The 17,774-nt window shown below is 34.1% G+C and overlaps 2 protein-coding genes across 4 annotated transcripts; one reads left to right on the top strand and one right to left on the bottom strand.

Annotated features, from left to right (window-relative positions):
• Positions 1-4,679: 4,679 nt before the first annotated feature.
• On the bottom strand, positions 4,680-5,201 carry LOC130732283 (uncharacterized). Its single transcript, XM_057584364.1, has one exon. It carries the CDS (start codon positions 5,199-5,201, stop codon positions 4,680-4,682), a length of 522 nt encoding a protein of 173 aa, XP_057440347.1.
• Positions 5,202-7,495: 2,294 nt separating this feature from the next.
• LOC130732908 (histidine kinase 2) lies at positions 7,496-17,269 on the top strand. Of its 3 annotated transcripts, none has more exons than XM_057584918.1 (15): positions 7,496-8,558; positions 9,115-9,387; positions 9,927-10,355; positions 10,994-11,269; positions 11,805-11,974; positions 12,104-12,316; positions 12,403-12,589; positions 12,787-12,838; positions 12,915-13,144; positions 13,245-13,343; positions 13,568-14,235; positions 14,897-15,394; positions 15,688-16,022; positions 16,118-16,329; positions 16,901-17,269. In XM_057584918.1, the coding sequence occupies exons 1-13, from the start codon at positions 8,253-8,255 to the stop codon at positions 15,941-15,943; spliced, it is 3,657 nt and encodes a 1,218-aa protein (XP_057440901.1). In that variant the 5' UTR covers positions 7,496-8,252; the 3' UTR covers positions 15,944-16,022; positions 16,118-16,329; positions 16,901-17,269. The 3 variants fall into 3 exon arrangements, with proteins under 3 accessions (XP_057440901.1, XP_057440902.1, XP_057440900.1); XM_057584919.1 differs by having other exon boundaries at positions 15,688-16,033; XM_057584917.1 differs by having other exon boundaries at positions 15,688-16,329.
• The last annotated feature ends 505 nt before the right edge of the window (positions 17,270-17,774 follow it).

The raw sequence follows: 17,774 nt of genomic DNA, 5'->3' as shown, positions 1-17,774 counted from the left end.
TCTTACATTTTCTTCTAGCTAGCTAAATTTACAACCATGTATATTTTCGGCGGAAGATTTGTTTATATTGTGTTGAAAAGTGCTATTCAAATTTTTAATTAATTCGAGTATTATTTTTTGATTTCGACTAATAGGTGCTAGCAGGTAGTAGCAAGCCAATCAAAACATGTTTTTATGCATTGTTGATTGTTAATCCAACATCAGGAACTTACTTGTGAAATTAAATATGTATTTTTTTTTGATACATCGGAAAATATTAAACGTGTATCTTTACAAAATGACGGATGATTTTAGCTCTTAATTAGATGAATGTTTTTAGTTTGAATAAGGTTGTTTTCGGTGCGGTAAAAAACGCATATCTAAAAAATCAATAGATTTTTTATAATTAAGGATAATGTTAGATCTTGGAGAATATGTTAAGGAGGAAGAGGAAGAAAATGTCTAAAATTGATATTTTTTAAATGATAAAAAAAATAAAAAAGTCAGCATAGAGACCTTTTCACTTAACTACGCATATCATTGAGCAAAAATAAGTCAGGTCAACATTAGCATCTCTAATGCTAGTTCTTAGCACTATTCATGTGGACCCGTATTGCCACATGTGTTTAAGCAACTCTCAAGCAATTTTGCTTAAACCATGAGTTCTTAGTTCTTACCACTATTCATTTGGTCCCACCAACCACATTATTTATATTTTTTATTTTCATAAAGTAATAAAACTAAACTAAACTCATAAAGTAATAAAGTAATTTGGATGAGAGAGAAATAATCAATATCAATATCAATCAATATCAATATCAATATCAATATCAATATCAATATATATTAGAAAAGAAGAACTTCCATAGTGACGTGTCAGCACCAGATTAATTCTTAGTGACGTGTCAGCACCAGATTAATTCTCATAAAAATTATTCCTCGTGTCAATTTGTTAGAGGATATAATTTTCAATTGATATATGTTTTAATTTTATATATTCTAACCTAATTAATTGATATTATTTTAGAAGATATAATTTTCAATTGATATATGTTTTAATTTTATATATTCTAAAATAATTGATTGATATTATTTTAAAAGATAAGATTTGGTCTTTTAATTTATTTTAAATTTATTTTTAGAATATATTGATTAATTTTTATTGAATTTTCGAATTTTTTATTAATTCGGGATTTTATGAGTTTGTATTGTGATTTGCTAGATTTTGTTAGTTTTTATCTATCTTTATTTAATACCATTTTTAATATTAGATTTGATTGAGATTTAGGTTGTTTATTTCTTAATTTTATTTTAATTTATCTTATTATTTATTTTAAATCCAGAAAATACTTTATTTTATTTTAGATTTACTTTTAGAGTATATTAATTAAATTTTCTTAAATTTTCGGATTTTTAATAAATTTAGGATTTTATGAGTTTTTATTGTGATTTGCTAGACTTGGTAGTTTTTATCTATCTTTATTTAATACATTTTTTAATTTTAGATTTGATTAGAATTTAGGTTGTTTATTTCTTAATTTTATCTTATTATTTATTTAATTTTACTTCCAGTAAATAATTTATTTTATTTTACATTTATTTATAAAGTATAATAATTAATTTTTATTGAATTTTCGGATTTTTAATTAATGCAGGATTTTATGAGTTTTTATTGTGATTTGCTAGATTTTGATAGTTTTTATCTATCCTTATTTATTATTTATTTAATTTTAATTTCATGAAATATTTTATTTTATTTTTGTGTTACATTTAGAGTATAAATGAATTTTTATGGTATTTTTATTAAATTTTCATATTTTTACTTAATTCAGGATTTTATGAGTTTTTTATTGTGATTTGCTAGATTTTGGTAGTTTTATCTATCTTTATTTAGTACTTTTTTAAAGTTTAGATTTGATTAGGATTTAGGTTGTTTATTTCTTGATTTTATCTTAATTTATCTTATTATTTATTTAATGTTAATTCTAAGAAAAGGGAGTTGATTTGGTGCTGAGGGTCCACAAAGCTACCATGGACACGCAGAGATTTGATAGCTGTTATTTCTACCTCTGCCAAATGTCGCGATCAGGACAGAGGTATGCCGTAAGATGATGTTACGTGAAGAAGAGTTTATCATGTTGTGATTGATGGTTTGTGCCATTTCAGTTTATCCTTTGTTCGTAATTTAATCATGGATTCTTAAATTTCACATATTTTGTGTGTTTTGATCAAAAAATTTACAAATTTTTGCATAGACCCTTTAACGAGTCATTGTTGAAGACGTAATGTTTTGATCTGGATGTTATGTTTTTTCTATTGTTCTTCTTCCGTTTATATTTTTTTAAACCAGATTTTAGTATAGTTTGTAGAAATCCATGCGCGTGAAGCCATTCTAAACCAGATTTTGGTATAATTTATAGAAATTTACGAAACTTAGGATAGCCTGAATTTATATTCATTTCTCAAATTTTGCACGTTTTTATTCATCGTGTTTGAGCTGTGTGTATAAGCATACTATTTGCACTGTATGTGAATGGTGCACAACTTACTAAATTTTTTTTTAATGATGCACAGGTCAGTCAAATTGATGAAAGCATATGAATAACTCACATTTAATCTTCATGAGTATGTTTAGCCCATTCTTAAGGTTGGTTTATGTTTTCCTCAAACTCATTAGTTTTGCATATACTCATGTTTTAGTATGTCAATTGGGTGACTTATCTTACTTTGCTCTATATATTTCCTTAAGTTCAATTTAAATTGATTGTTAGTATAAGTTTATTGGTGAAGTAACCACAATTATTTTGGGTGGGAGAATTATTTTATTTTTTTCTCACATATATAGATAATTTGCTGGGGTGCGCACATATGGGGCAATACACCATTTTTTGTTTCTCTTGACTGAAATGTTCCTTTAATTTTTTGTTTCACAAGGGTTCCATCCCAAGATTCACAAATACACTAAATACAATTCTTTCACCACAGTCCTTTCAAATTGGTGAAGGAGGGTATTTTGTTCTTCAAGACTTCATTTTGGGTTTCTGTTTCAATCTTCTTCATGAATTGATTTTGTTCTTCAACTAATTGTAAGATGTCATATGCTTCAAGGATTTCTGCTTTTCTCTTCTTAATCAAAAGCAAAAGGATTGAGGAAAAGAAAATCTTCTAGGGTGCAGAATATTCACTAATTGGAAAAAAAATAACACGTGTCATTCTCAGATTAATTCTCATAAAAAAATACATTTTAAAATTTTAGATTTGATTATGATTTATGTTGTTTATTTCTTGATTTTATCTTAATTTATTTTTAGAGTAAAAAAAATACATTTTTAAATTTTAGATTTGATTAGGATTTAGGTGGTTTATTTCTTGATTTTATCTTAGTTTATTTATTATTTATTTTTAGAGTATTAATTAATATATCCCAAACTTAAAAAAAAAAAAGTGAGTTTGAAAGCTATAGCTTAAGTTAATTTGTTAATATATTCCCAAATAATAATAATAATAATAATAATAATGATAACATAATAATGATAACATGTGTGTGCGGATATGGGCCGGTTGGGTACTATAGTGCCCATACCCGCACCCATACCCTCTATTTTTTGCGGGTAATTATCTATAATCAACCTCATACCCATTTAGCGGTTTTTTACCCTACCCATAGTGGGTATATTTTGCGGGTACCCTATGATTTTGAGACCCATTGTTATCCATAGATTTAGATTTTGGCAAAGATGGATAGCTTCCTGTAATGACATTGAATTGTCTAAAGGTGGAGAGCTTCGAGTTGCTACCCACGTGAGTATGGAGACGAGTACATGTAATTTTTAAAAACACGGGTATGGAGATGGTACTATAGTACCTACCCATTGTCATCCCTACTTAGTTGGAATAAACACAATAATGTTATACTTTATGATATATCTTACACAATCCTGATTTGTGCTACTATCACATTAATTTTTTTTAAGATTAATATGTTGATAATTCCTTATATCTATGATTTGTGTTATCGTCTTCATATTTACGAAGAATGTGAAACGAGTTCCTCTTGGTCTCAATCGGGCTTAAAAGAGAAGTCTTTATGTCAACTTTACTCATCAATTCTGACTTTTCTATTTCATTTGTTGTTTAATATATTTTTAATAATCAAAGTATTAATTAATGTATCAAATACAATAGACATATTTCCCGTGCAACGCGCGGGTAAAAAACACTAGTTAATATTTTAAGCTAAGAACTCAAAAAGCAAAACTCCTTATATTAACGCCAAGGAGCCAATACCTTATATGTAAAAAAATTGCACAAACCGATATAGAGAATATCCTAATTTACTGGGACTAATAATATTTTTTTATCGTAGATAAAAATATATTTAATCCTATATTTTATTTAAAAAAATCTCATTATAACTATAAATCATCATGAAGTAACATGCACGACGATCCTACTTTCTTAAGAGTAATTTCTGCAATAACATAATATATTAATAAGCACAATTAAGAGTTAAATTTCTATGCACGGACGGTGTAAAAAAAAATTTATACAGTCAACCAATCAGATTTTAAGGATGTGAGAAACTATGTTTCTTTGTTTAATTTCATTAATTGATTTGACCCATCCTTACAATCTGATTGGTTGACGGTGTAAATTTTTTTTTTTTGCTATATCGGAAACTTAACAACGAAACGAAAAAACTAAGGAAGAGTCAAACGATCCCTCAAGACAAGGATCTCTAAGTCCGACGGCGGGGTATCTAGGATACACAGCGCCCTGGATGAAGTGAATGCCCCTCTCCTGGCTAGCCAATCCGCCGGTTGATTGCAGTCCTGACTAATATCAGAAATAGATACCTTCCACTGTCTACTGATAAGCTCTCGGATGTCGCTAAGAATGGGGAAGAATCTGTGGTTGTCTTCATCCTCCAGCGCCCGAATCAGTTCGCTGCAATCCACACTGCAATATACCTCCCTGAATCCGCGATCCCACACTAGTTGCAAGCTAAGTTTCAACGCCCTTGCTTCCGATTGCAGAACACTGCCACCCGCAAGATAACTGTGGAAACCGCAGACCCACTGCCCCTGATGATCACGAACTAGTCCACCAGAACCCATAAACCTGCCAGTGTGATTAAAGCTTCCGTCGACACAGAAGCTAATCGATCCTTCCGGTGGTGGCAGCCACTTCCTCAGCATCCAATTTCCATCATCATCGTTCATCCCCTTCTTGATTTCGTCGTGATCCTGGCACGCCCGACGCAAGCCTCGCCGCTAGACCACGGAGCCTCTTCAAAAATCATATTGTTCCGCCACTTCCAGCAACCCCACAGACAAGCCACAAACTGAGTTCCATGCCTTCCCTGTATTTGACGCTTAACCCAAGACCCACATCCATGCTGCAGAAATCCTGGCCAAGACAAGGCTCCAGCGCGCATCCAAATCTCTCTTGAATGAGGGCAATCCCTCAGGCAGTGGATTGCGTCTTCATCTGATGCAGAGCAACGAGAACAGCTAGGGGTCATTGCCATATTACAGTTAAAGCGATACCGATTCGTTTGTATTGAATTATGTAGCACCAACCATATGAAAATTCACACCTTCTCCGGGATCTTTAAGCGTCAGAGCCAACGCCAATCCTCTTGCTGATCGTCTTGCTGCAATTGATCCACGAGCCAAGTGTATCCATCCTTTTTCTCATAAAAGTTTAATTTTTTATTAAATAATTATTATCCTCAAATCCTCTCCAACCCCAATATTGGAATATATTTAATGGGCTGAGATTTGTTAAGGTGAGTAAATTTATAAATATATATATATATATATATATATTTTTTTTGAAATGTATAACTATATGTCATAAGTAGGTACTTTGTAATTGTAAATGTCGGACAATCTAAGAGCTGAAGAGGATCCACAGTCCTATGATTAACCCACAGTGCAGCAAATTAAAAGACCCATGTGATTGATCATCACCACCTAATTCAAGTTAACTTATTTAACATGCAATATAAAAAAAGTTCAAGTTAATATAATAATAACCATGCAATGATGGTCAAACCAATTATGCTTTTGTCTGCATAGTTTATAGTTAAATTAGCACTTTGCTTAGTACTACAACTATTGCTTGTTGATTCCCACTTTCTTTAATCATTATATATTACTGGGTGAGGTATATAGCCGACATTCATTTACTTTCATACCCTCCTTACACCTACAGAACCCCCATTGATTTCGTCACACAATGAATCTCTTAACACCATGCGTACAATAGCATTTGTCCCTCTGAATAAGTACGTGTCGCAACATAATGTTTTACCAGAAATGCTAACAACTCAATGTATAAATTCTAATTCATCTATTATTCTATTAATATATTGTGTTTTTCTTAAAATGAAATTACTCGAATCTCTTTGCTACTATGTACGACTTTGATTGACTTGTGTGGTGGAGTTAAACTCTAAACACAATGGATGATCTACTTATTACAATATACGGTGACGCTCAAGTTAGTTAAAGAGCAATGAGAGAATTTCATAATTTAAGAAGAACTTATAGTTTTGCATAATAAATAATGTGTATGTAGATGAACGACAAACTTCTATTTATAGGCACAGTGCCCATCGAAACTCTGCACGTCGCTTATAAGTCGTGTAGAAGGCCTTCCAAGTTCGTTGTTGCACTTGGGCAACCTTGGAGAAGGCCTTCTAAGTTTCGGTCAGCCTCAACCAAGACAAATCGTTCCTTTTTTTTGGGTAAAAAGACGAATCATTTATTAAATATGTCATTTCATCCACCTACATGATATTGAGTATGTTATGAAATTTTCTAGCCAATTAAAATGCTATATTACACAATTTAGATTGTATTTAGCTTTCAGTTTAAAAGTTTGTTTGAGACATTACAATTTAAAATCGCACATTCCAACACCTCAAACGTAAAAAATGTTTTAGAGCTCGGTTAACCGAAAATTCTCTCAAACTTAAAACCAAACGTATATATATATAGTTAACCATTTGGACTGCCAAAGTATAAAAATATATATGAAATTTTACGCTTACACATAAACGTCAAACCAACCAAGCTTACACAATTTTTACTTTCTACTTACTTGTACTTATGATAGAACTGGAAGCTAAGAAACAGTGCTATGTGCCTTTTTCTCTCTCTCTCTCTCTCTCTCCTCCCTCCTTTCAAATTATTATTCCCTCTCTCTCCCTTTCACTATCACCGTTTCACTAGAACCATTTCTTGTTCTGACTCTCTTTATCTTTTTCTGTCACTAATCCGTATTCTGCAGTGGACAGTGGGAGTACCCCATCTTTAAACACTCATGGGTGAGGTCTTTTTCAACTCTTACAAAAGCAAAACACCAAAATATCACTAGAAGTCTAGAACAACAAATCAATCAAAATAATTCATATAAATAAATATTTCCATTTTATTTCTATTACATATATATATATTATATATATTGCTCTTGTCTTTTTAAATCATGGGAATTTTGTTTGCTTTTGTTTAACCTTCCCCCACCAGATGATGAGATAATCATGATTCATCTTCAATTAGCAGCTGCACTCCATTTTGGAGAGAGAGAGAAAAGAAGGGACATTTATTCATTTACATTCACAAAAACAAAAACAAAAACAAAACAACATGGGTTATATCATCAGCAGCATAATTTACTAGGTGATGATGGATAGCCACTCTCAGAGGTTGTTCCACTCTTGATGCTTCTTTTGCTTCATCAGAGACCCAGTGAGCCAGAAAAATCATGCTTTGAGAAAAAAACAAATTTTTCTATCTCATTCATAGTTTTCTTCTCTCTGTGTGATTGCCAAAAGGACAACTGGGTTTCATTTCACCTTGTTGTGTGGTGTTGTTGTGATTATTGCTCCATGCTTCTCTTCCACATCTGGTTTTTCATCTCTCTTCAAGCTTCAGACAAAAAAAAATCAATCTTTTGGACCATTAGAGATAAAGGAAAGGTTGGACCAGGACCACTTAGCCTGGTTGGTTGAGATATGGGCTGAGTTTCATGCAAATTCTTTGTTTTTGCTGGGTCCTGTTGATGGATATTTCATAAAGCACCAAACTTTTTGAATTTTGTGGTCAGGGGTTGCTGAGAGAATTTTCTGGTTTGGCTTAGCTGTTGAAGATTCAAGGTGGGGTGTGCTTTGGTGGTCCAGTTTATTGAATGTTCTGCTGAAGCTGGGAGCTTACCTTGAATCTTCCAAGGCAATTTGTGAGTGAAAGTTGGTTAATTTGGTAAGGATGTCTGTGAATAGAAGGCTTTCTGGTTCAAATGGCAGATTGCCACCAAGTATGAAGTCTTGGAAGGCAAATGAGCCTCTGCATGGGTCTAATTCTCATTGGACATGGAGGAGGAAGTCTTTGCTCCTTTGGATTTTTGGCGTTGTTGTTGCTATAGGGAGTGTGTTGTTTATCTTGAATTTCAGTAGTATGCATTTGAAGAAAGAAGCAGTTCGTGAAGAGAGAGCACAAGCCTTGCTACAGCGTTACAATGTCAGTAGGAAGCAGCTTCATGCTTTGGCTTCCTTAATTTCTGGATCAGATCAGGTGACTTGTTTTTCTGCCTTGATATTGTGGTTGTTGAGAACAATTACTTTGGCTTAGAAACTTCAATTAGTTGGCTTCTTCTGTATGCTAAGTACATGTTTGGAAATTTCTCTACAATTGATTCTAAAGCCAGAATCAATTATGGAGAGAAGCTTATGTGAGTAGCTTATGCTTTCAGAATTGATTTTGAGAAAAGAGAAGCTAATCTAAATATGCTATAGGTGTTCTTTATATTGAGTGTTATTTTATCAAACACACACTTCTTGTTGAATTGTAACTTAGAGCTGAAGTTAAAAATGATAAATAATGAGAACCGAGAGATTGCCTTAAATGAAAGGGTATAAACTATGCTCTTCTGATGCTTTTTGCACAAGTTTTTTATTTTTCCCTGGATCAAGTTATGTGTATACAACAGTTTAATTACTACAAGTGAGTGAGTGGCAAATATTATCTTGCTATATTTTAGAATAGAAAACAGTGCTTGTTGCAGTGATGAATATGAGCAAGTAAACAAAGTGGTGCTCTTTGTACTCTGTCTTACTAGTCTATAATGCAGATTTTGTCCAACTGTATTGATGAAAGAAGACTTCAAATGCTGTTGAGCAGTGGCATAATCTCCCCTCAGCTGTTAATGTGTCCTGAGAATCAGGAGTTACAAAGGGAGCATGGATGTGTTGCAGACAGCTTAGAATCGATAGAACAATGCCCAATTCTCGATGATCTTGTCCAGGCAAGGCTGGAATTATCATTCCCATTGATACCACTTGTAATGATGGCCTCACTCTCTGCACTTTCTTCCAATTTGGTCAATTTTTTTCTCTGTGGAAAGGTAATGTCTTTACCAAGCTGAAGCATGTATATGTTATGCCCAAACATTCCGCAGTTTAAATTGTTGATTCTCCTCGAAAATAGTTAATAGCTACCTACGAATCATAGACTAACTATCAGCTCCAGTTTCTCATTGTTCAACCTACCGATCGGGGCATGATATGGTTGTTGAATGAGATGTAAGAGCACATTGACTAAGGTTTAGGCTTCCTGTGCATTTATTCTTGCAAGATGCTAGTCAGCATCTGAACATTCTTTTTACCTTGGCAAGTTATATAAGTAAATTCTTGTCTTGATGTGTAGAATATAGAACATTTCCAACTTCCAAGATAGTCAAGAGTTTTATTTAACCTATAGCTGAATAACATTAATATCCAAAGTCATACTGATGGAAAAGTAGTGGATTTTTGCGAAAGGTTCTCTGAATATTGTGCAGTAACTGAGAGTATGCAGTCCGAACATGCTTAATTAATTTGCTTGTTTATTTTGGTTTTGCTGAATATTTTGCAATCATGGGAACTGAGGTTCTATGCAATTCAGGATCATGTGTGCTCATCTAATTTAATTAAAGGATGCTGCTTGGTCTTTACTGGAATTTTAATGTGCTACAAGTTGTCTAGCTTCTGTTTACTATGGAGGAGTCAAAAGCAGAAGCTAGTTCAGAAGCATCCAGCTGCTCAACAAAAGCCGCCACAACATTTTGTGCAGGGTCCTTCAAAGGGTGCTGGGAAGTGGTGGAAAAGGTTGCTTGTTGTATTTGTATCACTTGGAATAGTTGGATCTGGTTGGTTATTCTGGCACCTAAACACGGACATAATGCAGAGAAGAGTAGAAATGCTTGCCAATATGTGTGATGAGCGAGCCCGTATGCTGCAAGATCAATTTAATGTTAGCATGAACCATGTTCATGCTCTGGCGATTCTTGTGTCTACCTTTCACCATGGTAAAAATCCTTCTGCAGTTGATCAGGTATTGTACTCAATGTTATTCTGCTTTCCTTTTAGGGCATAGCCTTGTGTCTGATAGATAGTTCCAACTACATATGCATACTTAATCATGGAAAATGTCTGGTCTTTTACATTTCTTCTAGCTACTAGCCATTATTAGCTTTTGCTCAGAGTATCTTTTACATGAATTAAACTGACAATTTTGTGTGGCAGCGTAGTAATAGTGGAGAAAATTTAAGATTTCTTGTGTGCAAAGGAAAACAAAAACTGATTCCTATTGATATGTGCTCCCTCTCATCTTGGTTGTAACTGCATACATATGACAGAAGTATTTAAAAAGAAAAAAAAAACAAACTGAATAGTTCAGGTTGTGCCATTGATATGTTAATTTATCAAAAGCTTGAGCTACTAAAAATATATACAGTGAAGTTAAGCTGTTACTTTTTGTTTCTTTCTCTCTCCACAACTAGCAAAATAAAATTGCTAGATTCTTTCTTTGATTCTTTCATTGCATTATGGTAAGATTGTTACCAAATATGAACCTTTCGCCACCTTTTATTTCTTGTTCTTCTTGTAATAATTTAGTAGATCTTAAGGAAAATTATGAAGAAAAGAGAAGAAGTTAGAAAACATAACATTGAAGCTTCTGTTTCACTGCAGAAAATTTTTGGGGAATATACAGAGAGCACAGCATTTGAGAGACCACTTACTAGTGGTGTTGCTTATGCTTTTAAAGTTCTCCACTCTGAAAGGATTCATTTTGAGAACCAGCATGGGTGGACAATTAAGAAAATGGAATCTGAGAATGAGGCATTAGTTCAAGATTGCATTCCTGAAAATTTGGATCCGGCACCCATTCAGGATGAATATGCACCCGTGATATTTGCTCAAGAAACAGTTTCCCATATTGTATCTATTGACATGATGTCAGGGAAGGTATGCACTGCTTAGCTTGCTCTCACCCTAAAGTACTTTAATTCTTCTAAGAATATTGTGAAGCTTAAACTGCTAATTTTACACTCTTGTGGAATGTTTTTACTTCTTACCGTGTGCATTCTGTACAAGAGGGAGAAAACTTGGGTGTGAATTATCAGTCAGGAGGACTTTTTATTTTGTATTTCTATATTCTATATGCAAGATGGTAGCATTAGATACTTGAATATTTGACCTGATGACCGTACACTTAACATTGTATGTTATATAATTTACTTTGATTTCGTTAAATATTGGGTCAATAGAATTCAGTACATATGGGTGCCTCACTTACCAACATCAATAAGATGCCTCTGAGCACTGCTATCACCTGTTTTTCATCCCTGATTAATTTATCTATACCTTAGTTTATTTACAGTCATATCAGGAGATATATTAAAAAGGTTTAAGATGAGGGGCTATTCTCTTAAGAATTATTCATTAAATTCCTCATTTATCTGGTTGTCTAGAATAAAATACTTGTTGCATTGTTATACAGGAGGACCGTGAGAATATTTTGCGAGCAAGAGCCTCTGGAAAAGGGGTTTTGACATCCCCTTTTAAACTACTAAAGTCCAATCACTTGGGTGTTGTACTTACATTTGCTGTCTATAACTCTAAACTTCCTCCAGATGCAACAGTGGAGCAGCGTGTTGAAGCTACTGTGGGGTAATTTTATCAAATAATAACTTCAATTAATCCCTACAACTAACTTTCTACTTTTTAAAATGTGCATTGCATGATAAAAAATATTACCGACTCAATGTAATGTGTGTATTGGTACCTATTTATTGGAAGGTATCTGGGTGCATCTTATGATATTCCATCACTGGTGGACAAGCTTCTCCACCAACTTGCTAGCAAGCAAACCATTGTTGTAAATGTTTATGACACAACTAATGCATCTTCACCTATTGCAATGTATGGTACTGATGTTGCTGATACTGGCCTGCTAAAAATAAGAAGTATAGATTTTGGGGATCCACTACGAAAACATGAAATGCACTGCAGGTTTGTTTCTCGCTATGATGTTTCTACATTATGTCTAAAGAATTGAAAGCTCATATCAACATATTTCAAAATTTCTCCTTTTTCAGGTTCAAGCAAAGGCCTCCACACCCTTGGACGGCAACCAATGCATCTGTGGGGGTCTTTGTTATTACTCTGCTTCTGGGTTATATTTTTTATGCAGCAATAAATCGAATAGCAGAAGTGGAGGATGACTATCGGCAAATGAGAAAGTTGAAAGTTCGTGCTGAAGCTGCAGAAGTGGCAAAATCCCAGGTGATGTATATTTCTGGGATTGTTGCTTTCTATTATGCAACATATTTGTTAGTGTGATTCAAGAGTATTATCATTTCTCTTACACCACTATTATATTCAACGCATCACCTGATGATCATAATTATTTATCATAACTTATATAACTTTAGACAAAATAAATATTTTGGACCCTAAAGGATTGGTTTCCCCTTTTGTAGTTTCTTGCGACAGTTTCACACGAGATCAGGACTCCAACGACTGGTGTTTTAGGTAATGGAAAAGCATTATAGTACCAACTGGTCAATATTTGGTACTAATTGTCAACTATGTCAAATCTATTTTCTAGGTATGCTGCAAATGTTGATGGACACTGACCTTGATGAAAACCAGATGGATTGTGCTCAAACTGCCCACATGAGTGGTAAAGATCTTATATCAGTCATAAATGAGGTTCTTGATCAGGCTAAGATTGAGGCAAACAAGCTTGAACTTGAAGTTGTATCTTTTGATCCACGTGCTATTCTAGATGAAGTTTTATCGATTTTCTCTGAAAAATCTAATGAAAAAGGAATTGAGGTGAAATTCTTTCTTTCAGCTTCCTCAGTTTTATACCTCCTTTAATTGGACATTAAGTCTTACATAAACTTGTGTTATCTGTGCTTTTGTTTGAGTACAGTTGGCTGTTTATGCATCTAACCTAGTACCCGAAGTTGTCACTGGCGATCCTAAACGATTCCGGCAAATAATTACCAATCTTGTTGGCAATTCACTTAAGGTATGTTATATTTCACGTTGCATTTTTTGTGTTTGATTTGTGACTCATTTTGTCATTCACTTATACTGAGGGTTCATTTGTTCTGGAAACATCAATTGTTTTTAGACACTGCATCGTTTTATGTTACTTTATATTAAATTAATGAATCTTTATCTTCAGAATTAAAAAGTAAGTCTTATTGCTAATTGTAATTTGTGTTAATTAGATTACTTGGTGCATTGCAGTTCACTCATGATAAAGGACATGTTTTTGTCTCGATTCATCTAGCGAACGAAGTGAAGAATCCACTTCATATTATGGATGCAGTGCTGAGAGAAGGCGTAAACTTGAATCAGGACTTATCAGACAAAACATATAATACATTAAGTGGATTTCCTGTAGGCAACAGATGGAAAAGCTGGGCAACTTTTAGAAAGTTAAATAGCCTAAATTTGATGGATGAGCCTGAAATGATTCAACTACTAGTAACAGTTGAGGACACAGGTATAGGGATTCCTACAGATGTACAAAGCCGCATATTCACACCTTTTATGCAGGCTGATAGTTCCACTTCCCGAACATATGGTGGAACTGGTATTGGACTGAGCATTAGTAAATGTCTGGTTGATCTCATGGGAGGAGAAATTGGATTTGTGAGTGAACCTGGAATTGGAAGTACTTTTTCATTTACTGGACATTTCAGGAAAGGAGAAGCCACATCTTTGGATGCAAAGTGGTGGAAGTACAATCTTTTTGCCTCGGAGTTCCAAGGATTAAAAGCATTAGTTATAGATAGAAGAAAAATCCGAGGTGAGGTCACCAGATATCATTTGCAGAGGTTGGGGATTTCTGTGGATGTATCTTTCAGTCTTAAATCTGCATGCACTTGTCTATCCAATACCTGCAACACGAGGTAATTTGTCATTTTAGCTGTTCTAGTTAAAAGTTCAGATATTTGTGCACAACAAACCATAAGAATTTATCTATTTAAGCTCTCATATCTTCATTGGCATTAGAGCGCTGCCTAAAAATTTAAAAGTAAATATTTCTCTGAATGTAGCTAGCTTGCCTTACTTGGTGAAAATATTTCATGTTTACTAGTCATTTACAAAATAAACAAATGATTTTAGAATATAATTATCTGTATCACGTGCTCTATGAAAATGGAGAAAAAACAAAATAGGTGATATGCATGATATCAAGGGATTTTTTTTTTCAGACTTACCTGATCGTCAATGCATACTTTGTAAATACGAAATATGAAGTTGGCATGATATTCTCAATGTTTGACTGTTCGATATCTGGTGGAAATTTGGTACCTGTATTGTTTTTACTTAATTGTATGAACTGGTATTTCTTAACCAACATCTTGATTTCCATATCCTCACCTGGTAATCTTCAAGATGCATATAGTTTCAATAAGTTCATTAATCATTACACCTGTAGAAAAACATATAGTTTGACTATTTGAGATAAGGATTTCGATGCAGGTGGCCACGATTCTTTTTGTATTTTGATGGATGAAGTAAACATAAAAATTTATTTACTAAGTTATTACCTTTTCGCTGCTTCAGTATTTCGATGCAGGTGGCCATGATTCTTATAGACAAGGATTCTTGGGATAAGGAAAGTAGTATCTTATACACTATCAAGAAACACAGAGAGAATGGCACCAAAGGGGATCCAGCAAGCTTCCCAAAGATTTTTCTCCTGGCCACCCACCTTAGTTCCAGTGAACGTGATGAGCTCAAGTCAGCTGGTATCATAGATGATATACTGATGAAGCCTCTCTGGCCAAGTGTTTTGATTCACTACTACAGAGAATCCCTCGGAACTCGAAAGAAGCAAATAAATAGGAAGAGAGTGTCCAAACTAGGAAGTTTATTATCAGACAAACAAATTTTGGTAGTTGATGATAATGCAGTGAACAGAAAAGTTGCAGAAGGTGTTCTTCAGAAATATGGGGTAATAGTTACCTGTGTGGAGAGTGGAAGGGCTGCTCTGAAGATGCTTAATCCACCTCATAGTTTTGATGCTTGTTTCATGGATCTCCATATGCCAGAAATGAATGGGTAATTAATCTGCATATTCCTATTCTTTTAGTCTGTTTCTGACTTTTGCATGCAAATGGAGGCACTATAGTCGTTTGTAATTGCTCGAAATATAATATAAAACCATTCAGAGCCCTTTACACAACAGCTTAAGCTTTGGGATAATTGGTTCGTGATAATAATATAGACAGAAGAGGTCTAGCAAGTTTATTTTATACTGGAGAAAACACACGTAAAGCACTAGATAGGATCTCTCACGCAAGCATCCACAACTAATTTTTTCTTACAAGTATTTTTTATCTTAAATGTTGCAGTTTTGAAGTGACAGCGCAAATCCGCTGTCTGGAGAGTGATGTAAATGAGAAAATTGCACATGGGCAAGCATCAGCAGAGATGTATGGTAACATCTCCCATTGGCACACACCAATACTAGCAATGACAGCTGATGTAACCCAGGCTTCAAGTGAAGAGTGGAGAGAGTGCGGGATGGATGGCTACGTGTCAAAGCCATTCGACGAAGAGCAGCTCTATACAGTAATGGCACAATTCTTCGAAGTACCATGTTTATAACAATTGTCAGTGCAGGCACCCTGATCACAAGTGTTGACTGACCTGTATTGTGATGTCTAATACGCATTCAATCAACAACGTATGCTAAGTGTCAGTTTTCCGTCGAAAGAGCTAGAAAATGATTACTAGTTGGTTTGTATATGCGTTCTCAGCTCAAATACGCACGTTTTTCAGGGAGCAAGACATTGGTAGCTTCCGGAAAAAACGCGGGTTCAGGGAAACTGCATGCTCTAACAAACGTACACTAATTCTGGCTATATTAGCTACACAGATAGTGTAATAGTTGGAATGCCCTGGCTGGCGTGGTTCTATATGAGACCTGCATGCAAGCATCAAAGCTACCAATTCAGCATAATGGATCTCAGCTATGGCCTTGTTTAGTTATAGTAAGTACCATGTTCATTGTCCCTGAATTTTCATTTTATAAGTGCATTTCATTTCATACATATTAAAATGAATATAAAACTTTTGGTCAATGGAAGATACAGACAGCATGTGTTACATTTCTAAATTTGGTCCTTCTACTTTAATTTTTGGATTGTGTCTTTCCTTGTTCCTATTTTGCTGCTATTTCATTATTTTGGTACTCATTTACAATATTGGATTTGAAACATTTAGAGTGTGTGGAAGCACCCATTTGAAGCAAATTATAACATCCAAGAGTCCAATAATTATAATTTGGGCTAGACCTAATTCTACCCCAAAAGCTAGCTTCGGGGTAAGGGTTGCTCTATCCTTTATAAAGACTGTTTTGGCTATATCTCTAGTCAATGTTGGACTTCTCAATACCAATTCATAAAATTAGAAGTGGAGGATTCAAATTTAGTGATGTTGTAGGCTTGTAGCTAATAGGGACTGAGTCTAATCGAGCCCATTATAAGACTATTCTGTTTTTTTAATAACAGTTTAATAAGACTATTGACATATTAATGTTTCTTTTTTCCTTTTGACTCTCAGGAAACTGATTACTGAGTGCAATGAAGTTCCAATATTATATTTTAGGGGGAGGGGACAATATTGCTTGGACCGGTGTCATCTATGCTCACTCATTGCAGGAGAAGAGGAGGTCGAATGATGGCATAATTGCATTTGTGTACATAACCTGTTTTTTGTTCTTGTTTTTCATTTCTTATTTTTATTTGTATATATTCAATTATTCATTTGGAGCAAGTAAGATAAGTTAAAATGTTAATAGTTTAGAAGTCATCTGTTCATTTTTTTGAGGGGCTAAGATGGAAAAACTCACAGATCTTGGAACCCTCAGAAATTTGTAAGGGAACATGTTAAGCAAAATTATTACATAATGTAGAATGGGATTTGTACCAACATTTTGAGTTTTCATCTTATTGCTAAGTGGGAAATTGACTTTTTTCCAATGAATATTGTATGTTTTGATATACGGTTAAAAACCATGGTGAACTAGAATCACGGTGGAAAAAATCAACTTTCCTTTAGCTTTTGTGGTTGGTTGTTCACCGTGATTTTGACTTCTTGATCATTTTTCATCGTGTATCCAAACACGCATATTTTCAAGTGTGCAATGTTCAATTCATTGGAGTAAATGTGAAGCTCCATGCAATGGTACTGGTCATGGTAGATAGATGCAGCAAAACGTGAGGGCCACTACTGGACTAGGAATCCCCCTCCCCTCATGAAAAATGGAAGGCAATAAAGAAAAGGGTTGTAAAAAGTAAAAACAGAAGAAAGGGACTAAAGAAAAGGAGACAAGTGAGATAAATAATCATTTTGTCATTGCGAGGGGAAAAAAGTAAATCTCTGATGAGTTGGAAGAACATCTGACAGCAGAGAAAGTTAAGAATATAACCTTTTT

This window comes from Lotus japonicus, chromosome 1 (assembly GCF_012489685.1).
Source record: "Lotus japonicus ecotype B-129 chromosome 1, LjGifu_v1.2".
In the NCBI taxonomy this organism is placed as follows: Eukaryota; Viridiplantae; Streptophyta; class Magnoliopsida; order Fabales; family Fabaceae; genus Lotus; species Lotus japonicus.
Note: the sequence above shows the minus strand (reverse complement) of the source record. Positions and strands in the feature narration are given on the sequence as shown.